Raw genomic sequence first — 19940 nt, 5'->3', positions numbered from 1 at the left:
AGGATATCACCTTATAAGCTAGCAACCTACTGCTTCACCTTTACTTGAGAAAAGAGGATAGCAAGGAGAGAATACAACAGACAGCTAGCATGAATTTTTTTCCATTTGGCTCATCTTCTGTGACAGCACCAACATTTGGCCCTATTGTCTCTATAAACCCTGCATCCTGTCTAAGAATGCATTAATCATGGCTGCCTGAAGCAGCCTGTGTTCTTCGTCTCATGGCCAGGCGCTTAGAATCATGATAACCACTACTGGGTTTTCTCATTTAAAGGTATACTTTAAAAACTAAATTGCATCGATGAAAAGAGTCTTCAAACTTTGAAATTAAGTAGTCCTGATTTTTTAATATTTATTTTACTTCCTATTAGCTATGCAAATTTGAACAAGTTGCTTAATTTCTCTAAACCTCAATTTTCTTTTACATAAAATGGAGGTGATTATGGGATTAATTCAGATCATTTTTTAAAAACGCTTCACATATCGTGTAGGCACTCAGTTGCTATTAGTGTCCTTTTAATGTTTAAATACTAACCATTTCACAAATATGCAATATATTCAGCTCCAACCTTAGTATAAAAAGACATCCCTGGAAAGCTTAGAATTTCAGAAAGTATACAGAGATACTCTTCAAATGTTGAAATAGCTTTCTTTTTAAAGAATGTCCTTAAATTTAAATAAAATATTTTAGGAAACTTGAAATGTACAAAAAGTGGACTCCAAGAAAGAATCATGCATAGTCCCACTATCCAAAGTTTAACACTGTGAATATGTTAGTGTGTTTTCTGTCATTCTTATTTTTATATACAGGTTTGGAAATCATAGTTAAGTTACTACTGCATATAAAATTGCATATCTTAATTTTCTAATCACTTACCATTATAACCTAACCATTTCCCCATGTTATAAACTTTTTAAACAGCATTTAAAGGTTGAGTATTATTCCATTGAGTGATTAAATTCTTGTTTACTTACCTATTCCCTCATTGTGTATTCAGTTCTACTTTTACATTATTTTAAATAGGCTGCTAGAAATGAAACTTTTTTCATATTTTAGGTTATTTCTTTAGCTTCCTCATAGTTGAATTATGGGATAAAAAGTGTGAGCATACTAAGGGGGCCACAAGGGATGCAGTTCTATAGCTTTCTAACCACTCTGTTATGTGACCACTTTTTAAAAAAAAATCATACATTTAATGGATTTCAGGCCCTCAATAAATATCATTGTATTTTAATTATTTTTGCAACTTTTAACTGAGGAACTTATTTTTAGCTCCTTTCAAATTTAGCCTTTGTTAAGGTGTTCTTACAGGCCCTGATAATAATCGAAAAAGATAAATATACATCTACTTTACTTCAGTGAACCCTTAAATTCTCTGTATGAAAATTTTTAGGGTACCTTAGGATATCTAAACTTGAGAACAATACTACAGAATGTTTACATGCACCCAAAGCTTCTTCCAATTTTCAGCTTTCTCCCATGTAATTAATCACTGTTATGCTGTTGAAACTCTTTTGTTTTAACTGGAAAGGTTTATAAAACATTGACTATTTTTCTAAGTGTAATTTTTTGCACAAAGGGAGTGTGTTGTTTTATAAGGCTCAGTACTGTAAGGAATACCTTTCCCAGTTGCTAGTTGCCTTATACTTCTCTTTTCTTAAGATGGTATGTTTTGGATTGCCTTTCTTGTGAGAAATTTTTCATCACAAACTCCAGACAGATTTCTTAATTTACTTGCTTATGTTTCACTCTTGTGAATGTAGACCTAGGATAATTATTATTCTCTCAAAATACTAGAATTAAAAATTCTTCATTAAATGCCAAGGGCCAAGCATATCTCCATAGGATATTTGTGAAGGTAATATCAGGTTAGAATTATTCAAACATAAGCAACTTTAAATAGCATAATAGTATAATAACGTTAGTAACACCTGTCGTTTATAAAACAACGATCACGCACAGGTGTCGGGTTACCTGAATATTCTCTCATGACCATGGCAAACGTGCAGGTGGGTTATTTTCTCTTGAAACACTGAGGACTTAAATAAAGTAAGGAAACCTTTTCTAAAAAATGTTAGTTAAAAATATCATTTATTTTAAAAGAAGTGCCAGTGTTGGCCATTAGTTTTATTTTATCTTTTAGCTAAATTCTTTCTGCTTATGTACTTCTGGAGAGTCAAGAGTGTGTTCCTATCCCTAAAATGTACTTATATTTTAAATAGAAACAAAACCCTTTATTTTACCTTAATTAGAGTTTTCTGCTTATTTTATAATGAAACTAAAGTTTATCTTTGCTTAGAAAACTTTCATGGTGCAATTTGAAATTACTCAATCAAAGCTGCATTGAAGCATTTTAGGTACTTTTGAAATTTCCTTATAGGTAAATAGTGAATATTCTAGTTATAAGTCTCTTCAGTCAAATTACATCTGAACAGCACTTTGAATAAGCTGTCTGAATCATATTGAGTGGACTTTTCTGGATTTCAGGCTAGCTTCCACTCTGTTAATGAGGATTAGTGAAATTTATAGAATTTGTTAAAGAAAAGGAGAAAACTGATTATGTTCTTAAAAATGGTACCACTTTTCAGCAGTTTTTTTTTTTTTTTCAAAAACAATTCATTGGACACATGATGTAAATATATGGTGTGAGGTCATAGGCTGTACAGAATGAGTTAAGCACAACAGAGTATGGGTATTAAATAGATATACATTTGATTACTAGACAGGATAGAAAGGTGAAATCATAACAAAGAAAACCTGAATACTCTCCTGAGTTCAGAGGAAGGTCATATGTTATTTTTATGGAGATATCAAGAAAGGCTTTATGAAGTTGTTAGAATGTTTTTAACAAATAAAATCCTTAGCTATGAGGATAGCAGTTGAAAGTACAACTTTGCCGTTTATTACTTTTAAGGATTTAGAGTCCAAGATGCCTTGTGGGGGGAGAAAAATGAAAACTTAGTTTAGTGTTTGAGATGTAAAGGGAAAGCTGGAGATCTTGTATTATCACTTGATTAATGTATTTGCTTCTAATACTCAGTTTTAAGTGGTTTTATTTCATATTAAGCAAATGCAGGTATTTGTAAAAGACTTGAGAATCTCTGCACTTAAACTGGGTGCTTCGTTGTTCTCTTTTCTAATGTTCACACTAATGATTTTCTTCTGCAGAAACCTGAAGGTACTACAAGCCAACCACCTTGTAACCAGCAAGTTGTAGAGGTGGCGATTCCCCATGTAGGGAAATTTATGATTGAGTCAAAGGAGGGGGGTTATGATGATGAGGTACTTTTGTCATGCCACTTGCACTTTTCCTACTTATTTTTTGCCACTTAATACAAGTACTTTGGGCATGGCTGCACCGTCTCACTTATTGTTTGTAGCTGCATAACATACAGCTTCGCCACCCCTGGTCTGAAAATACCTTACCAATTGCTCACAGAACTTCAAATTTCAAATGAAAATTTGAGCAGAAAGCTTGTGGTATTTTTCAAAATAACAACGTTATGTTTCTTAGTGTTAATTATTTTATGCCAACATAGGATTGGTTTACTCTCAGGTTGATAGATTAAAATAAGGTTTGTTTAAAAAGCAAAAATTTTGAGCCCTGGCTGGTGTAGCTCAGTGGATTGAGCGCGGGCTGGGAACCAAAGTGTCCCAGGTTCAATTCCCAGCCAGGGTATATGCCTGGGTTGCAAGCCATAACCCTCAGCAACCGCACATTGATGTTTCTCTCTCTCTATCTTCCTCTCTTCCCTCTCTAAAAATAAATAAATAAAATCTTTAAAAAAAATTTTTTTGAACATTTTAAAAATAATTTTTGTTTTTCTTTCTAGTTATACTTAATTATTTATTATAATCCTTTACTCACCCTTTCCTGCCACAACATACATCCTGATTGCAAAGTGATGATTGATATTTTTGCTTCTGCAACCTCCACATGGCTATGAATTGAACATGGCTATGATTCATCAACAGTTGCTGAATGACTGACTACCAGTGCTATACACACAGTGGGACCTCCATCCTGTCCTTCCTACCTCTTCACTATTCATTCTCATCTACTTAGTTTTCTAACAGAATGCAGGCATTTTTGCTTCTCATGATACATTTTTCTGGGAATCCAGATGAAAATGCACTGTCTCCTGGTCTCATCGTATTCTCCCCACTCCTCCACTTTACTCTTAAGACTCTTACATTTTGATATTTTCCATATTTCAGGAGGGTCAGGAAATCTTCTGCATAACAATATAGAAGACCTTGAGTTCTATTATTTGTTAGTTTCTACTGGCTTAGATAAGAATTAAGTCTTCTAGACTTACCTCAAGGTTTTAATTAAACTATTATATAAGACTTAAAATGTCTTTATGGTACTAAAATCAGAGGTGTCATAAAGATATAAGTTTTAGTATGTCAGTGTAAGAAAGTATGGCTATAAGTATGGAAAGTATGGCTATATGAGAATATGGCTATTTTATGAGAATATGGCTATTCTCATAAAAAGCAGGTTTATGAGATAGGAACTGGTCAGAAGAATTTTTCTCAAGAACTTAAAGTTATTGCAATTCTCACTATATAATCCAAAATAAATACTATGAGTAATAGGTTCAGTGACTCAGAGGTGATTGATGCAGTCTCTTGATAGCTGTAATGTAATAGCTTCATAGTGCCTTGATTATTTCATTTTGCAGATATTTTACAATGTAAACAGCTAAGAATAATAAGCTATATGAAAACAAAACTGTACTTAAGTATTTAGTACTTAATACCAATATGTTGTTCTAGTTAACTATTTTAATTCCATATTGGTACTTGAAAATTATGGAAATTATTGTTTTTAATAAAAATGCTAGTTCATTTATCAAACACCTTTGTGCTTGTTTTAAGGTGAGCCTTCTGGCATTAAAAAAAATAGAATTGTGATTAATCATTTAACACTCTGTTTTGTGAAGTGCTTATGCTGCCAGTAGAGTTTTGCTTTGTTTTTTAATTCACTGGAGTGGCGGTTTAACAGTGCATGTGCCTTGGAACTAAGTCCTATGGATACAGGGCTACTGCTTATGGATGTTTGGTTGTGCAGTTTTGCAGGGCTGCCTGGCCAATGGGCGGAAGTAGAGTTGAAGTGGAGCTTACGCTGACTAAGCGCCCCAAGCCTTAATAAAGAGGCACCTTTTTTAAATAAAAAGATTGTTGCTAGCTCTGTGTGGTTCTCTTACTCAGAGAGCAGCACATTTTTCTAATTTGTCAAGAAGGAAGGAGATGTCTTTTCAAAAGTCTTTGGTTCAGAGAAGATGCCTTTTTGCGTTTTGCACAAAGGCACCATATAAACTAGATGTGGCCCTGTATAGATGATTTTGAAATATACTTACATGCATATTGGATCACATTTGCTATAAAAATGCAATATTTGATTATAAATAGTAAAGGAATTCTAACCTGCATGTGAAGAAATAATTTTGGTTTTTAAAGTATTTTTACGTTACTCATTCAAAAACTCTTACTTTAAATCCCTGTGGCAGATCATGATGACACCGAACATGCAAGGTATTATCATGGCGATAGGTAAATCCAGAAGTGTATATGACAGGTGTGGCCCTGAAGCAGGGTTCTTTAAGGTACAATGAACATTTTCATTTTATTTTCTTACTTTTTAAATTAGACTTCTTAAAATGTTTTTCTTACTTGAATTAAATTTGATTTCCTGTATGATTTCTCCTTTCCTACCATAGTCATGGTCACCTGATGTTCTGGGGGTTTCTTTTGTGCATGAATCTAAGACTGATTATTTATTTCTTTTAATACAGATAATTCAACAAAAACAAAGCATTTTACCTGGGTTACCCTAATAGTGCACCTCTGATTTGTTAGCAGAAATTTGAATTGTGTTTTATGTTTTTATCATATTTAAAAGGAATAAAAGGTATTGATGAGCAAAACTAGGAACTGAGTAACTTTCCGAAAATAGTTTATTTTTCCTTCATTGGTAATACTATTAGTCAATCTTATAATATTTTTCTTTAATTTTATTATCACATGATACTAAATTGCTTTATTGGTTTGTTTGTGAAATGGTTCATTCATGTGTTATCTCTTTTTTTCCTAGTCACTTACGTTTTCCCCATGGTTAATTTTTGATATCCTAGTCACTTGAAGACCTGTGAGACCATCAAGCAGATGCATTGTTCCACGACTCAGTCTTTTTCTCCTCTAAATCCAGATCCTTACAGTGTTTTCATTACAACAGTATTTACTTTTACATATTTGAAAAATGAAAACACTGTGTATTTTGTCATTTTAGTTGTAGTAACCAAAAATCTACCAGAATTTTTCCACTCCTATCACCTTGTTAGTCTTTGTTTTTTCTATTCAAAAATAAAAAAAAGCAGGGTTAAAGAGATATAATTCACTACACTAAACACATGCTCCTTTTTTTTACATAAAAAGTCTAAACTTTCCTCTTAATTTTTTGTACTCTGCCATCAGCAAACTCAGTCTTCAAAACACTGCTTATTTCCGGTATTTCTTCAGTGTATAGTACAAAACAAAGGCCTTGTGCATAGTGGCCTATATCAATAAGCACTTTTCGACTTATTTGGATTAGAATAACCAACCATCCTAGTATGCCCAGTGCTGTGGGGAATCCTGGGAGACAGACACCTTCAGTGATAAACTGTAGAAGTTCTGGCAAAATGGTCTCAGAATGAGCTGATCACCCTAACAAAGTTCTTTAAAAAAGGTTGAAAAGCTACTCATAAAAAAAAAAACTTTTATGTTTAAAAATTCATCCTTACTCCTAGATAGTCTAAATTTATTTTCTTTTCTTAAAAAAACACTGAATATGTGTCTTCTAAAGTTTTCATCTATTTCTTGTGGAAAACTTATCTGTTGTTTACAGTGCCATTGTCATTTTGTATCAAGTTGGATATCTTAAATTGGAAGTCTCATTTTTATTAAAATAATCTCTGCATATATTTTAAAGAGCCCTCTAATTATACATGCTACAAACAACACTCACCACGTCCCCTTCCCCTGTGGAAACAACTTTTAATTATTTTACCTAGTCTTTTTGGCATTATTTCCATAACTTTATAACTAGAATGCTTGTTTCTGTTTGTTTGTTGTTTTTTTTTTTGCGATTCTTAGTTTACACATTTTCTTTGAATTTCCTGCTATGGGATGTGAACAATGAGCCCTCTTTCTTATCCCAGCCCACATAGAGTTCCCATCCCTCCATCTGCACTGTCTGCCCCCCGGCACATAAAATCTTGTCACATTGGTTAAATCAGAATTCTTTCTATTATTTTTATATATGCTACTTGGGATTGAGCTAAGTTCTAAACATTATTATTTTACTTTGTTTAAACTGAGCTTTTGTTTTCTTTGGAGTTTTGGTTTATTTTGGTTTGCTTAATTTTCTTTGTGTATCACGGTTTCACTTCTAACTCTCCACCATTTGCTTAAATCTCCTCTTATTCTGTTCTTTGTGAATTTTACCTTTTGGAGAAGTCTGTCTGGCCCTTCATGTCCTGCACTGGTTTTCCTTTACCCTGAGATCTCTTTTCACCATCAACTGGGGGTGCTTTTTACATCTTGTCCTGTGTGCATTTTCTATATCTCATATATTTCTCTTTTTGGTTTACCCACTAATTTTTATGCAGCAACAAATTTCTAAAGTTTGTATTTGTCCACATTTTATTTTTACACATGTAATTGAGGAATACATATGTATGTAATTTTATGCAAACGTTATCATTTGTTTATAATTAATGTATATTTTGGTATAGTAAATGACTAACATTTGGAAAATTCTAGCTGATAATAATATGATTTTAGGAAATCTGTCAAGTGAATTACAAAAGTAATATTTGCATTATGCAGTCATTCAATAATATAGAGGTGTCCAAAATATGTACATAGCATATCTTTGTCAGGTTTATTTTATATTGGCTTTTTAGCTAGGAAAAGAAGCTTTTCCACTCTCTGCCTAAGTACTTATAGATATGGGTTTCCTATGATCATACTAATTGTTACGTGTTATTTATGTTTCCTGGTGGTAAAACTGTGATGAAAGCATTAACTTTGTTACTGATAAAAATGTGAGTTGCACAGTGAAACTGACATCAGGCTGGGTGGTGGACTTGCTGAGGTTTCACCTGGGAATTAGAAGTTACCAACCCAGTCAGTCCATTCCTGTGTCAGCCACCCACAGGGAGAGTGCCCTGTAAACATACAACATCAAAGAGTTAATAGGCAGTCAGATCTGGAAAAATAAATGCGGAAATATACTTACCTTGATCTTTCTCCCAATTTGACTATTTATTAGCATTCGTTTTCATTGTTAACAGAACCCACCCCACCCCAGAAAAGATAGTGGCTTAAAGACAGAGGTTTCTGTCATACAAAAACGAAATCCAGAGAAAGGCAGTGTAGGACTACTATGATGAACAAAAATAAGTCAGACAAAAGAAAATAATATTCTCAAAGTACTAGTTGCTTGTATGTGTATGTACAGGGATGCGAGGTGGAGATGATAATTATAATTGTGGGATTAGTTTAACTTTTTTAATTTATTTAAGAGAAATTAAAATTTGTTTTTTGTATATTTGTTTCTATACCTATTAAAGTGCCCTTAGGATTTTTAATGAAGTAATAACACTTTTATAATATGAAAATTTTTAACATTTATTTCATTGCTTCATAACAGTTCTTTCCAGTTGACATAACTTTCTCATTGAAATGCCTATTATTATTACTCCCTTGTTTATTCAATAGATATAAAGTATATCAGAAATAGACCCAAACAGACCCACTTACAAATGGTACTTAATATGTTATTAAATGTATAAAGGATACATTAGTGTATATATTAGATGTATAAAGGATACATTAGTCAAAATTTTATGTGTGAACTGTTTGGCTATTTCTCTGTTTGGAGAAAATGAAATTCCATAATCTAAACAAAACAGTAAAATCCTAAAAATACTAGAATTAAAGATATGCACAATTTTGGAAGTGTTCATATGGGCCCAAATTCATGAAGAAAGTATTGATATATTTTATAAGATTTTTAAAATTCTACACAGTAAGACATTAAAGACAAATTGAAAGATAAATGACAAAATACAATTTGAAACTTATAGATGAGTCAAATTTCTTTTTTAATATATTTTATTGATTATGCTCTTATAATTTTCCTATTTTTTTCTCCCCTTTATTCCCCTCCTCCTTGTATGCCTTTCCCACCATCATTCCCCCACCTTAGTTCATGTCCATGGGTTGTACATGTAAGTTCTTTGGCTCCTCCACTTCCCATACTATTTTTAACCTCCCCCTGTCTATTTTGTACCTACCATTTATGCTGCTTATTCCCTGTACCTTTTCCCCATTCTTCCCCTTACCCGCTGATAACCCTCCATGTGATCTCTATTTCTGTGAATCTGTTCCTGTTGTTGTTATTTGCCAGTTTGGTTTTGGTTTTGTTTTGGGGTATTTTTTTTAGGTTTGGTTGTTGATAATTATGAGTTTGTTATCATTTTACTGTTCGTATTTTTTTATCTTCGATTTCTTAGATAAGGCCCTTTAACATTTCATGTAATAAGGCCTTGGTAATGATGAATTTCTTTAGCTTTACCTTATCTAGGAAGCACTCTATTTACCCTTCCATTCTAAATTATAGCTTTGCTAGATAGAGTAATCTTGGATGTAGGTCCTTGACTTTCATGACTTTGAATACTTCCTTCTAGCACCTTTTTACCTGCAAGGTTTCTTTTGAGAAATCAGTTGATAGTCTTATGAGAATTCCTTTGTAGGTAACTCTCTCCTTTTCTCTTGCTGCTTTTAAGATTCTCTCCTTATCTTTAATCTTAGCTAATGTAATTATGATGTGCCTTGGTGTGTGCTTCCTTGGGTCCAACTTCTTTAGAACTCTCTGAGCTTCCTGGACTTCCTAGAAGTCTATTTCCTTTGCCAAGTTGGGGAAGTTCTCCATTATTTGTTCAAATAAATTTTCAGTTTCTTGCTCTTCCTCGTCTCTTTCTGGCATCCTTGTGATTCAGATGTTGGAACATTTAAAGTTATCCCAGAGGTTCTTAAACCTCTCCTCATTTTTTGGAATTCTTGTTTGTTCATTCTGTTCGTGTTGAATGTTTATTTCTCCCATCTGGTCCAGACTGTTGATTTGAGTCCCAGTTTCCTCCCCATCACTGTTGTTTCCCTGTATACTTTTCTTTATTTCACTTTTCATAGCCTTCACTTTTTCCTCTATTTTGCAGCAATACTCAACCAATTCTGAGGTATCCTGGTTACCAGAGTTTTGATTACCATGTGTGGTGGTCTGCATCTGATAGGTTGGCTATCTCTTCATTGCTTAGTTGTGTTTTTTCTGGAGCTTTGATCTGTTCTTTCATTTGGGCCATATTTTTTTTGTCTTGGCACACTTGTTAAGTAGTAAAGGGGCAGAGCCTTAGGTGTTCACTAGAGCAAGGCAACCCATGTAGCTGGGTTTGGTGCTGTATGTGGGAAACAGCACCACTTGCTCTGCTTTCTGCTGGTTTTCAGTCACTTCCCCCACTACCCATAAGCAAATTGGGCCCTCCTGGTGCTGATTCCCAGGTGGTGGGTGGGTTTATGTACATTCTAGGACCCTGTGGGTCTCTCCAACGAACTCCCCTGTAAGGCTAGGAGTTTCTCGTGCCACAACCCCCACAGGTTTTCGTTTTGTTTTGTTTTGTTTTGTTTTTCAGTCAGAGGTTTTGAGGCTTTATTTCCCTGTGCTGGAGCCCTGGGCTGTGTGATCTGTCTCTCTCCCAGTTGTTCCTCCCAGTTTATCCGCATGCATATGTGGGGCCTCCAGGTCCATCAGCCCCCGCTTTGCCACTAGCAAGTCCTCTCCACCTGAGCCGCCCGTCTCTGCCCCTCCTACTGGTCTGCATGAATGTTTCTTCTTTAACTCCCTGCTTGTTGGACTTCCATACTGTTCAATTTTCTGGAAGTTCTGGTTATTTTTTGTTTTTAAATTTGTTGTTATCCTTCTTTTGGTTGTGTGAGGAGGCAAAGTATATCTATGTGCAACTCCATCTTGACCGGAAGTCCTAGAATTTTTTTTTTATTACCAGTCTGTCTGTGTCCTATATATTTCGATGTCTCATATATCCAATATTAATATAATTTGGATACTTTGGGCTCAGTAATTATTTAAAACAGTATTTTTAAATTCTTAAGTGTTTTATTTGGGAGTTATCTTTAGTTTTAATTCTATTTGTATTGCATTGTGGTCAAAAAACATAGCCTACATGATGCTGATCCCTAAAATGTGAAGTTTCTTGGTACACTGTCACTCATTAGAAAAATAGTCCATAAGCATTTTAAATGTACATACTTATTTATATAGAGATACACTTTTTCTCTGTACTTAACTAACATTATTTTACAGATAAAAGCCCTAAGACTTGGAGAATTACATGACTGTTTTTTTGTCACAATTAGTAAATGATATCCTAGCTTTCGGAATCTTAATCTAGCCAATTTTCCCTTAGATCTTACCACCTCCAGAGTATATAGTATGTTTGTATATTTGGTATCTTCTAATGTATCTTTATATATGGTTATGTCAAAATAAGTTCTCTAAGAAGTTAAAAATTTAGAATGATTTTATAGTTGATTTAGAAAAGTAGAAAAATGTTTAGGTAGAAATCATTTGAATCTTTAGAATTGAAGATTTGAAAAGAGAGACTTAAACTAGTCTCACCGAAGGAGTCACCTGCAGATAGGTGGGGAATGAACAAGAAAAGATGACATGCATGTGGGGAACGTAAGAAACAGAGGCACATGTGCATCTGGGCAGACAGGTCTGACCTAGGTGGATGGAGGAGATCTTTGTTGAAGAGTTACAGGAAATAAGACTGAATAGGTAACATTGGGCCTGATGAGTAGGACCCTGTGAAAGGACTGGTGAAAAGAAATTAAAAAATTAAATGTAAAGTAGTTTTGTCACTTAATGACCAGTGTCACACTTCATTTTATAAATGTGTGGTGGTCTCATTGACATGTCTGTGATAACGAAGGATGGAAAGAACAAACATAAGTCTAAGTATAAAGGATTCTGAGGAATTGAAATGGGGCAAATTTAACAACTCAACAGTATTAACTGTATTCATGTTAGATTGTGTAGAGCTCTGCTAAATATGTCAGTGTGGTAAATCTGTTGACAGTTTGAAGGCATAGATATGATTGAAGTATATTTTAAAAGTTAGAAAACTAAATTTAAAAAATGATGAATATGTGCTGGTAAAAAGTGGTTTATGTGGGGGCGGGTGGGAATTACTCTTAGAAATTAAGACATAACTTGACTGCTTTAAATTCCTATAGATTATAAATTTGGCATTTACTTGTGAAACTTAGGATCTTAAGCAGAGCAAAATCAAGAAATAAACATAATCTTAAGTAAAAGAAGATAAATGTATACCCCAGTCCTCTAGTAGAAATCTATATACTATTTATGAAATAATCACAGTCGTTACTTTGAAAGTAGGTAGGAAAATGGATAACCATTTAGGGTTATTATTTCTATCTCTATACCATAGTATTATTTTCACAGACTCAATACGAATTTAATTTATTTTGGCATACTAATTTTGGCCAAAAGCACAGTATCTAAAATATTTGTAATATTCAGAAAACCCTGACACCTATAGGAGCCATTGTCTAAGTGCTGTAATAAGGAAGAAGAGTTGATAGTTTTTGTTTTATATTTTTCTCAAATTTAGTATAATTTGGTAATTAAATGATCATGTGCCTTATTTTTTTTCAAATTGGGAAAATAGGGAAAATTTTTAAAACGTTCTAGACAAAGCTTATGTGTGCCATAGGTATGCCAAGAACTGAACCTTGATAATCTCACGTGTCAAGGCAGAGTTAATTTTCACGGCTGTTTTTAACCCTGGCTCTAAGACTTTAGAATGACATGTAGATCCTTTACAAAAAGAATATAGAATTACTTTATTTGTAATCCTAAACTATATAGAAAGGACTTATTACCCTTTTTCTTCATGAAGTATAATAATATATAACTAGAACATTTCATTTAATGTTTGTTAGTTATAATTTCTCACTTATATAAAATAGTCATATAGGCAGTAATATTTGTATGCCCAAGAATTGCTTAAGAAAGGCAGGCATACATTTGACAAAGAAAAACCCTTGCAATAGAGTAGGTAATCTGTAATATGTTTTTCATGTAGCCTCCAAATATTTATGGTTAGTAGAGCTAAAATTTAGATATGTCTAATATAAATGAGTAATTTAAAAATTACTATCTTTAATCATATAGGTTTCTTATAAACAGCAGTATTTGATGTATATAACTATGTATTTCTATAGGAGGAAATATTTTCAAATCATTTGTTCATGTGTAGAAACATATTAGTATTTATTTTTTATTATAATTAGTTATAAATAAGCCCTGGCTATTGTGGCTTAGTGGATTGAGCACCAGCCTGTGAACCAAAATGTCACTGGTTCAATTCCTGGTCAGGGCAAGAGGACAGGTGTAAAGTGTGTCTCTTGCGCTGTGATGTTTGTCTCCCTTTCTCCTTTCCTTCCCCTCTCTAAAAATAAATAAATAAATGAAATGTTTTTTAAAAATAAAAATGAATTATGAGGTGTTTCCATCCTTAAAGGAAAAATATATGCCAGCATCAAGGTAGTAATAGTGATACCATTCAACAATAAATAATTGTACTAATAAAATGCATGTTTTTTGAAGCAACAGGGATTCATTCTTTGGTAACTACACTGTCATGGCTTGCTCTTTCATCCCTTATTTGTGGACTGTTCAGCAAAAAGTTACTTATAGTAATAGTGCCGGGCATTCAAGAACCAGCCATTTACGTTGGGTATTCTAATGGAGCTGTATTTCAGCCCTAGAATTTGGGATAGTAGAGGCTACATCAAATGGATACTAGAAAGTATACGATAGAAAATACTTAGTATCTCAATCTTAAAATACCTTTGAATGGCCTTTGACTAGGCTTTTAATTTTTTTAAGTTTTACAAAATCATTCACATAGTAAACTTAGATGTTTTGTTTATTTCACCAGTTCTCTGGGTGAAAACAAAAAGAACATGTAATGATTGGATGAGGAAGGGCTTCCGTGGTCACGTTCTTAGAAAATTCTTTTAATCTATGGAATATAGAACAATATTCTTTGTATTGTTTGTAATACTTTGAAAGGAAATGAAAACCATATTTGACTGCAATAATCATTAAGATTATAATATTGAAGGATTTAATTGTTATAATTAACAAAAACTGACATTTTGTTATTGCTTTTTCTAGGCAATTAAGTTGGAGTATTCGAGATTGGTTAAACTGGCCCAAGAAGATACCCCACCAGAAACAGATTATCGTCTGCATCACGTGGTGGTCTACTTTATCCAGAACCAGGCACCGAAGAAAATCATTGAGAAAACATTGCTAGAACAATTTGCAGATAGAAATTTGAGTTTTGATGAAAGGTAATTTAAAAATATGAAATATCTAATTCATATACTCAAATGTTCTTGCCTTTTATAGCTCCCAGTGCAATATTTGAATGTTTATTGTACACATACAGACATCTCAATAAATAAAGCACAAATTAGACTTTACTCAGTGTGAACAGTTGTTTTATAATTTATCTACAGTTTATAGCTATGACTTTTAAAAGCTTGAACTTAAAATTATTCAGATCATTTTAGTACATTTTAATTGTGAACCAGGGTACTGTACTAGGCAATATAATGATATACAGAAGAGTATACTGTAATCACTGCCTTGTAGAACTTAATAATTTAGAGAAAAGAATTTCTCAACCTTTACACTATGTATACTTTGAGTCAGATAATTGGTTAAATTAATTTTAGTGTACCAAAAAAAAATGTTTTCTCTTAGAAGCTCCTACAAAACTATTCACTAATGTTAAAATTTTACAGTTTAACTTAGAATGAGTGCTGTTTTAAAAAGGTAGGTCTCTGTTAAAAATCAGAGTGTTGGAAGTTAGAATATGAAAACAATCACATTTTAATTCTGAAATAAGTGACTATCCTTTTATGACCGTTTCAAAAATACTGAATGAAAAATATATTTGGCAGAGGAGAATGTGAAGAGAAATGAACATCTAAGATTAGTCCTGCCTCACCATGGATTAAGTGAAGGAGTACAATTAAATGGTTTTCAGCAGTACTGGTAAACAGGGAGTGACCAGAGTGAGGGTTGGCTGTTTCAGTTTTAATAGGGGGCATCGTTTATTTTGTTACATATGACCACAAATAGCTCAGAAGTGTAACTGATTATGACCCTTATTATCTGTCTGTTGTTGTACTGTGTTCCAGTGAATATATGCTGTCGAATTTTGAGATTTGTGGAATAATCACATTTTTTCATTCTTTTGCAATTATTTGTCCAGGGGACTGCAAATAGTTTCTTTTGATAACCCAATTTCCATTGTGCTTGAAAGTCAGACTAAGATGCATGTGATAACTAAATATATCTTGTGGGGATTTCTTTAGCTGTGATTTTCATCATAAAATTTATTAGAATGTTTCCATTCTTACCTAAAAGGATAGGCATATTTTGGATTCTTTTTAACTATTTGCAAATAATTCCATTTGGGGGAAAATAAAATTTAATGTCTCCTTGAGCTTGCTAAATAAATATAAATTATTTTTGAACAGATATTTTAACTATGCAATCTTTATTTATAGAATGTAATTTAAACAGTATATATAATTGTAACATAGTAAATTTAACTTAGAATTACTGGGACTGTCTTTTATATACTTTGTAACTATCCAGCATTAGTCCCTAAACTTGTTTTCACTTAATTTATTTGGGAGTTGTTTCCTCAGTGACAGTGAATTTCATTTTCATATGTTGGATAGTTTTGACTTGTACAACATACATTTTTCAGTTTTTATGGATTTTGCTTTTGATTTAGGAATATATTTCTCTCATTTAAAGGTGTCACAACATAATGAAAGTTGCTCAAGCCAAACTTGAAATGATAAAACCTGAAGAAGTAAATTTGGAGGAATATGAGGTAATGTGCTTTTGAGAGGTTGAACTGTAGGTGGAGAATTCTGTGGCTCTGGTCTTCCTTTCATTTTAGCCCAGCTGAGCACCAGAGAAAATGACGTACACGGTGGTGCAATAACCTACCAAGGTTTTTCTCAGCTAGCAGGTTAAACTTGGTTAACAGAACCTGTGTTCTTTTTTTACCCCATGAGTTCTTTCTCTCTCTCCTTTTTTCTTTTTTTGCTTAATCCCTTCCCCTCCCTAGCCCTCCCCCACCCCCTGGGGCTGTCAGCCTGCTCTCTATCTGTGAGCCTTGTCTCTATTTTGCTTGTTAGTTCAGCTTAGAACTTCCATTCTTAAATGCTATCCTTTACCAAAGCCATGCTGTATTTTTTTTTCTTTGTTTCATCACATATTTATGGGATGTGAGAAATTTATTTTAATCCTTGAACCACACCTATATTTATCCTTATTAGACATTGTTGTGCGTGTAAGAGAGAGACCACGAGTACTGGTATTGGGCTTGCAGTAATTTTGTGCACAAAATTCTCTTAACTTTGACTTTAAAATTAGTATCTTTTTAAATTTACCAATTCAAATACTTAATATTTTTAAGTAGTTAAATTTATACTATATATAATATGTTTCATATACATGTATATTATTAAATGTAATGTTTATAATACATTATTGATACATATAATTAACTATATAGTGTCTTTTTCCATTTATAAATTCAGTATATTTTCAGTTGCTTTCATGCGTGCTTTGATTAGTGTTTGGTTCCACTTAATTATTTTAGATTCCCATAAACAATTATGGTAATTCACCATATTACAACAGATAATATGACAGAAAGATACATAAAACAGTCATTTTTAATGAAAACCCTCAGCTAGCCTGGAATACAAGGTTACTACTTTACTGTGCTAAAGAGTGCCTCAAAAACCAAAAAGTTACAACAAGCATATAGAACCACGGACACTGAAAGCTCTCCTTTTGTGATCAGGAGAAAACAAGGATTCCTGCTGTTACCACTTCTACTCAGGGTGGTACTGAAGGTTCAAACAGGGCAGTAAGGTGACAAGATTAACCAAAAGTGAAAGATTGAAAGATTGGAAAAGAAGAAACAAAGTTATTTTCAATTTTATACCAATATAATACAAACAAGATCTATAGATAAACTTATTGAAACTAATTAGAGAACTTTGCTACATTCAAACCTATGTCAAATATCAATTTTATCCTTTTATACCAGTAACAAATAATCAGAAAATAAGTTTTAAAAAATAACATCATTTACAATTTCAGCCAGAACTAAGGAATACCTGGAAATAAATTTAACAAAAGATGTGCATGACTTTAGGAGACATTAAAGAAGACCTATTTTAATGAATAATATGTATCATGTTTGGAAAACTTGGTATTATAAAAATGACAGAATTCCCCTAAATGGTTTATTGATTCACTGCAGTTTCTATCAAACTTTAGCAAGTTGTTTCAGGGAGCTTGATAGACTGAATCAGAAATTTTACAGAAATGCAATGATCTCAGTCTAGTCCTGACATTCTTGAAGAAGAACAAAGTAAGAAGGCTTATTTTACTAGAAATAAAGACATAATAACTATTCTGTTTATAAGAATATTAGCTTAAGAGTAGGAAAATTAGAGCAGTAAAGCATAATAGAAGATCTAGAACATGGCCCCAAGTCAATGGACACGTGATATGTGACACAGATGGCTAGCGAATTGGTTGCTAACTCTTCCCTGTTCCCAGAATTCAGGTTACATGGGACTTAATTTTTAATTGTGATTTGATTCTGCAGTTCCTCCGCAGGGTTGCTTCATCAGATTGGATTCAGCATATTTTTATTTTAAAAACTTGTTATTTTTTTTCTAACTGCAGAGCCATTAAATCTTACAGGTATTCACATAACATACTTTTGGATTTTGTTGTATGTCACCTATCTTTGTCTGACTCTAACTTAGGGATCCGCAAACCTTGACCTGAAAACCAAATCCAGCTTACCATCCCTTTTTATAAATAAAGTTTTATTGGCACACAGCCATTTATTTATGTGTGTTTTCACACTGTACTCAGAGTTGAGTAATCTGTAAATCCTAAAACTTTTACTATCTAGCCTTTTTCAGAAAAAGTTTATTAACTCATAACTTCTGAGGCAATTCTAATGACAATAAAGTGGCAACTTGAATACTTTCCCAGGAATGCCAGCTTTATATTTGCAAAACAAATTTTACCTTTATTCATTATTAAAGTCTACTAATAGTATAAAAATAATGCCTCAAAAACTTAAAAATTAAAGTGGCTTACATTCAGGGAGAATATTATTGGTCGGTAACTGCTCTATATGTTTCCTACTTTAATTTGCTTATAATAATGTTCATATAAGAGCTTTAATACTTTTATTATCAGTATCGCTTTTAGGTTAATCCTACATTGTATTTCAGTTACGGTTTTCCTTGAATCAATTTTTGTTAAATAAGTTAAGAAAAATTTTTTTTTTTTGTTTTCTAGAGTTATAGGATGTCAGTTCTGAATTGTTTAGTCCTATTACTTACCCTATAATTGGCTTTTCAGAGATAGGGCAGTGAAATGTGAAATGCATCTGTCCTTTTCACTGCAACTCAGATGAATAGACTGCTCAGCTGCCACATGTAAAATCAAATTTGTCTTTAATCCACTTTGATTTTGTTCTTGTGTATAGTGTAAGTTGGTCTAGTTTCATTTTTGTTCCTGTATCTGTCCAATTTTACCAACACCATTTGTTGAAGAGACTATCTTTACCCCATTGTATATTCTTACCTCCTTGGTCAAATATTAATTGACCATAAAGATGTGGGTTTATTTCTGGGCTCCCTATTTTATTCCATTGATCTATATGCCTGTTCTGTGCCAGTGTACACTGTGTTAATAATTATGGCCAGGTAGTATAGTTTGATATCAGGTAGTGATTTTCCTCTAACTTTGTTTTCTTTCTCAAGATTGCTGAGGCTTTTGGGGGCCTTCTGTGGTTCCATATAAATTTTTGGAATATTCGTTCTAGATCTGTGAGATATGCCATTGGTATTTTAATAAGAATAGCATTGGGAAACCATAAAAATCCTAGAAGAAAATGTAGGCAGTAAACTTTCAGACATTTATCGTAGCAGTATTTTTGCTGGTATATCTCCTTGAGCAAAGGAAACAAAGGAAAAATTAAACAAATGGAACTACATCAAACTAAAAAGCTGCAAACCATCAACAAAATGAAAAGAGAACTCACTGAATGGGAGAACATACTTGCCAATAACAGACCTGATAAGAAGTTAATTTCCAAAATGTAGAAAGAATTTACACAACTCAAAACCAAAATGTGAATCCAATTTCAAAAAAGGACAATGGACCTGAATAGACACTTCTCCAAGGAAGACATACAGAGGGCCCACAGACATATGAAAAAATATTCAACGTCACTAATCATCAGAGAAATGCAAATTAAAACCACAATGAGATATCACCTCATATCTGTCAGAATAGCTATCATCAATAAATCAACAAGTGCTGACAAGAATGTGGAGAAAAGAGAACCTTTTTGCACTGGTGGTGGGAATGCAGACTAGTACAGCCAGTGTGGAAATCAGTATAGAGTTTCATCAAGAAAATTAAACATTGAACTGCTTTTTGACCACCAATCCCACTTCTGGGAGTATATCCAAAGAAACCCAAAACACTAATTTGAAAGAATATATGTACCCCTATGTTCATTGCAGCATTATTAACAATGGCCAAGATCTGGAAACAGCCCGTGTCCAACACTAGATGAGTGGATAAAGAAGCTGTGGTACATTTACATGATGGAATACTATGTGTCCATTAAAAAGGAAATCTTAC

At 33.1% G+C, this 19940-nt stretch overlaps 1 protein-coding gene across 6 annotated transcripts in view; it reads left to right on the top strand.

Moving 5' to 3' along the window:
- USP25 (ubiquitin specific peptidase 25) overlaps window positions 1–19940 on the top strand; it is a 126804-nt gene that overhangs the window by 96413 nt on the left and 10451 nt on the right. For 2 of the 6 annotated variants that reach the window (XM_045851122.1, XM_045851123.1), the window contains 4 exons: window positions 3170–3283; window positions 5518–5613; window positions 14334–14512; window positions 15996–16074. In XM_045851122.1, coding sequence (XP_045707078.1) covers window positions 3170–3283; window positions 5518–5613; window positions 14334–14512; window positions 15996–16074 — 468 coding nt within the window. The remainder of the gene's footprint in view (window positions 1–3169; window positions 3284–5517; window positions 5614–14333; window positions 14513–15995; window positions 16075–19940) is intronic. The other 4 variants (XM_045851124.1, XM_045851125.1, XM_045851126.1 and 1 more) reach the window with 2 other exon arrangements.

The sequence above is a fragment of the Phyllostomus hastatus genome, unplaced genomic scaffold (assembly GCF_019186645.2).
Source record: "Phyllostomus hastatus isolate PE091 unplaced genomic scaffold, TTU_PhHast_1.1 phas_contig_86, whole genome shotgun sequence".
Lineage (NCBI taxonomy): Eukaryota > Metazoa > Chordata > Mammalia > Chiroptera > Phyllostomidae > Phyllostomus > Phyllostomus hastatus.
Note: the sequence above shows the minus strand (reverse complement) of the source record. Positions and strands in the feature narration are given on the sequence as shown.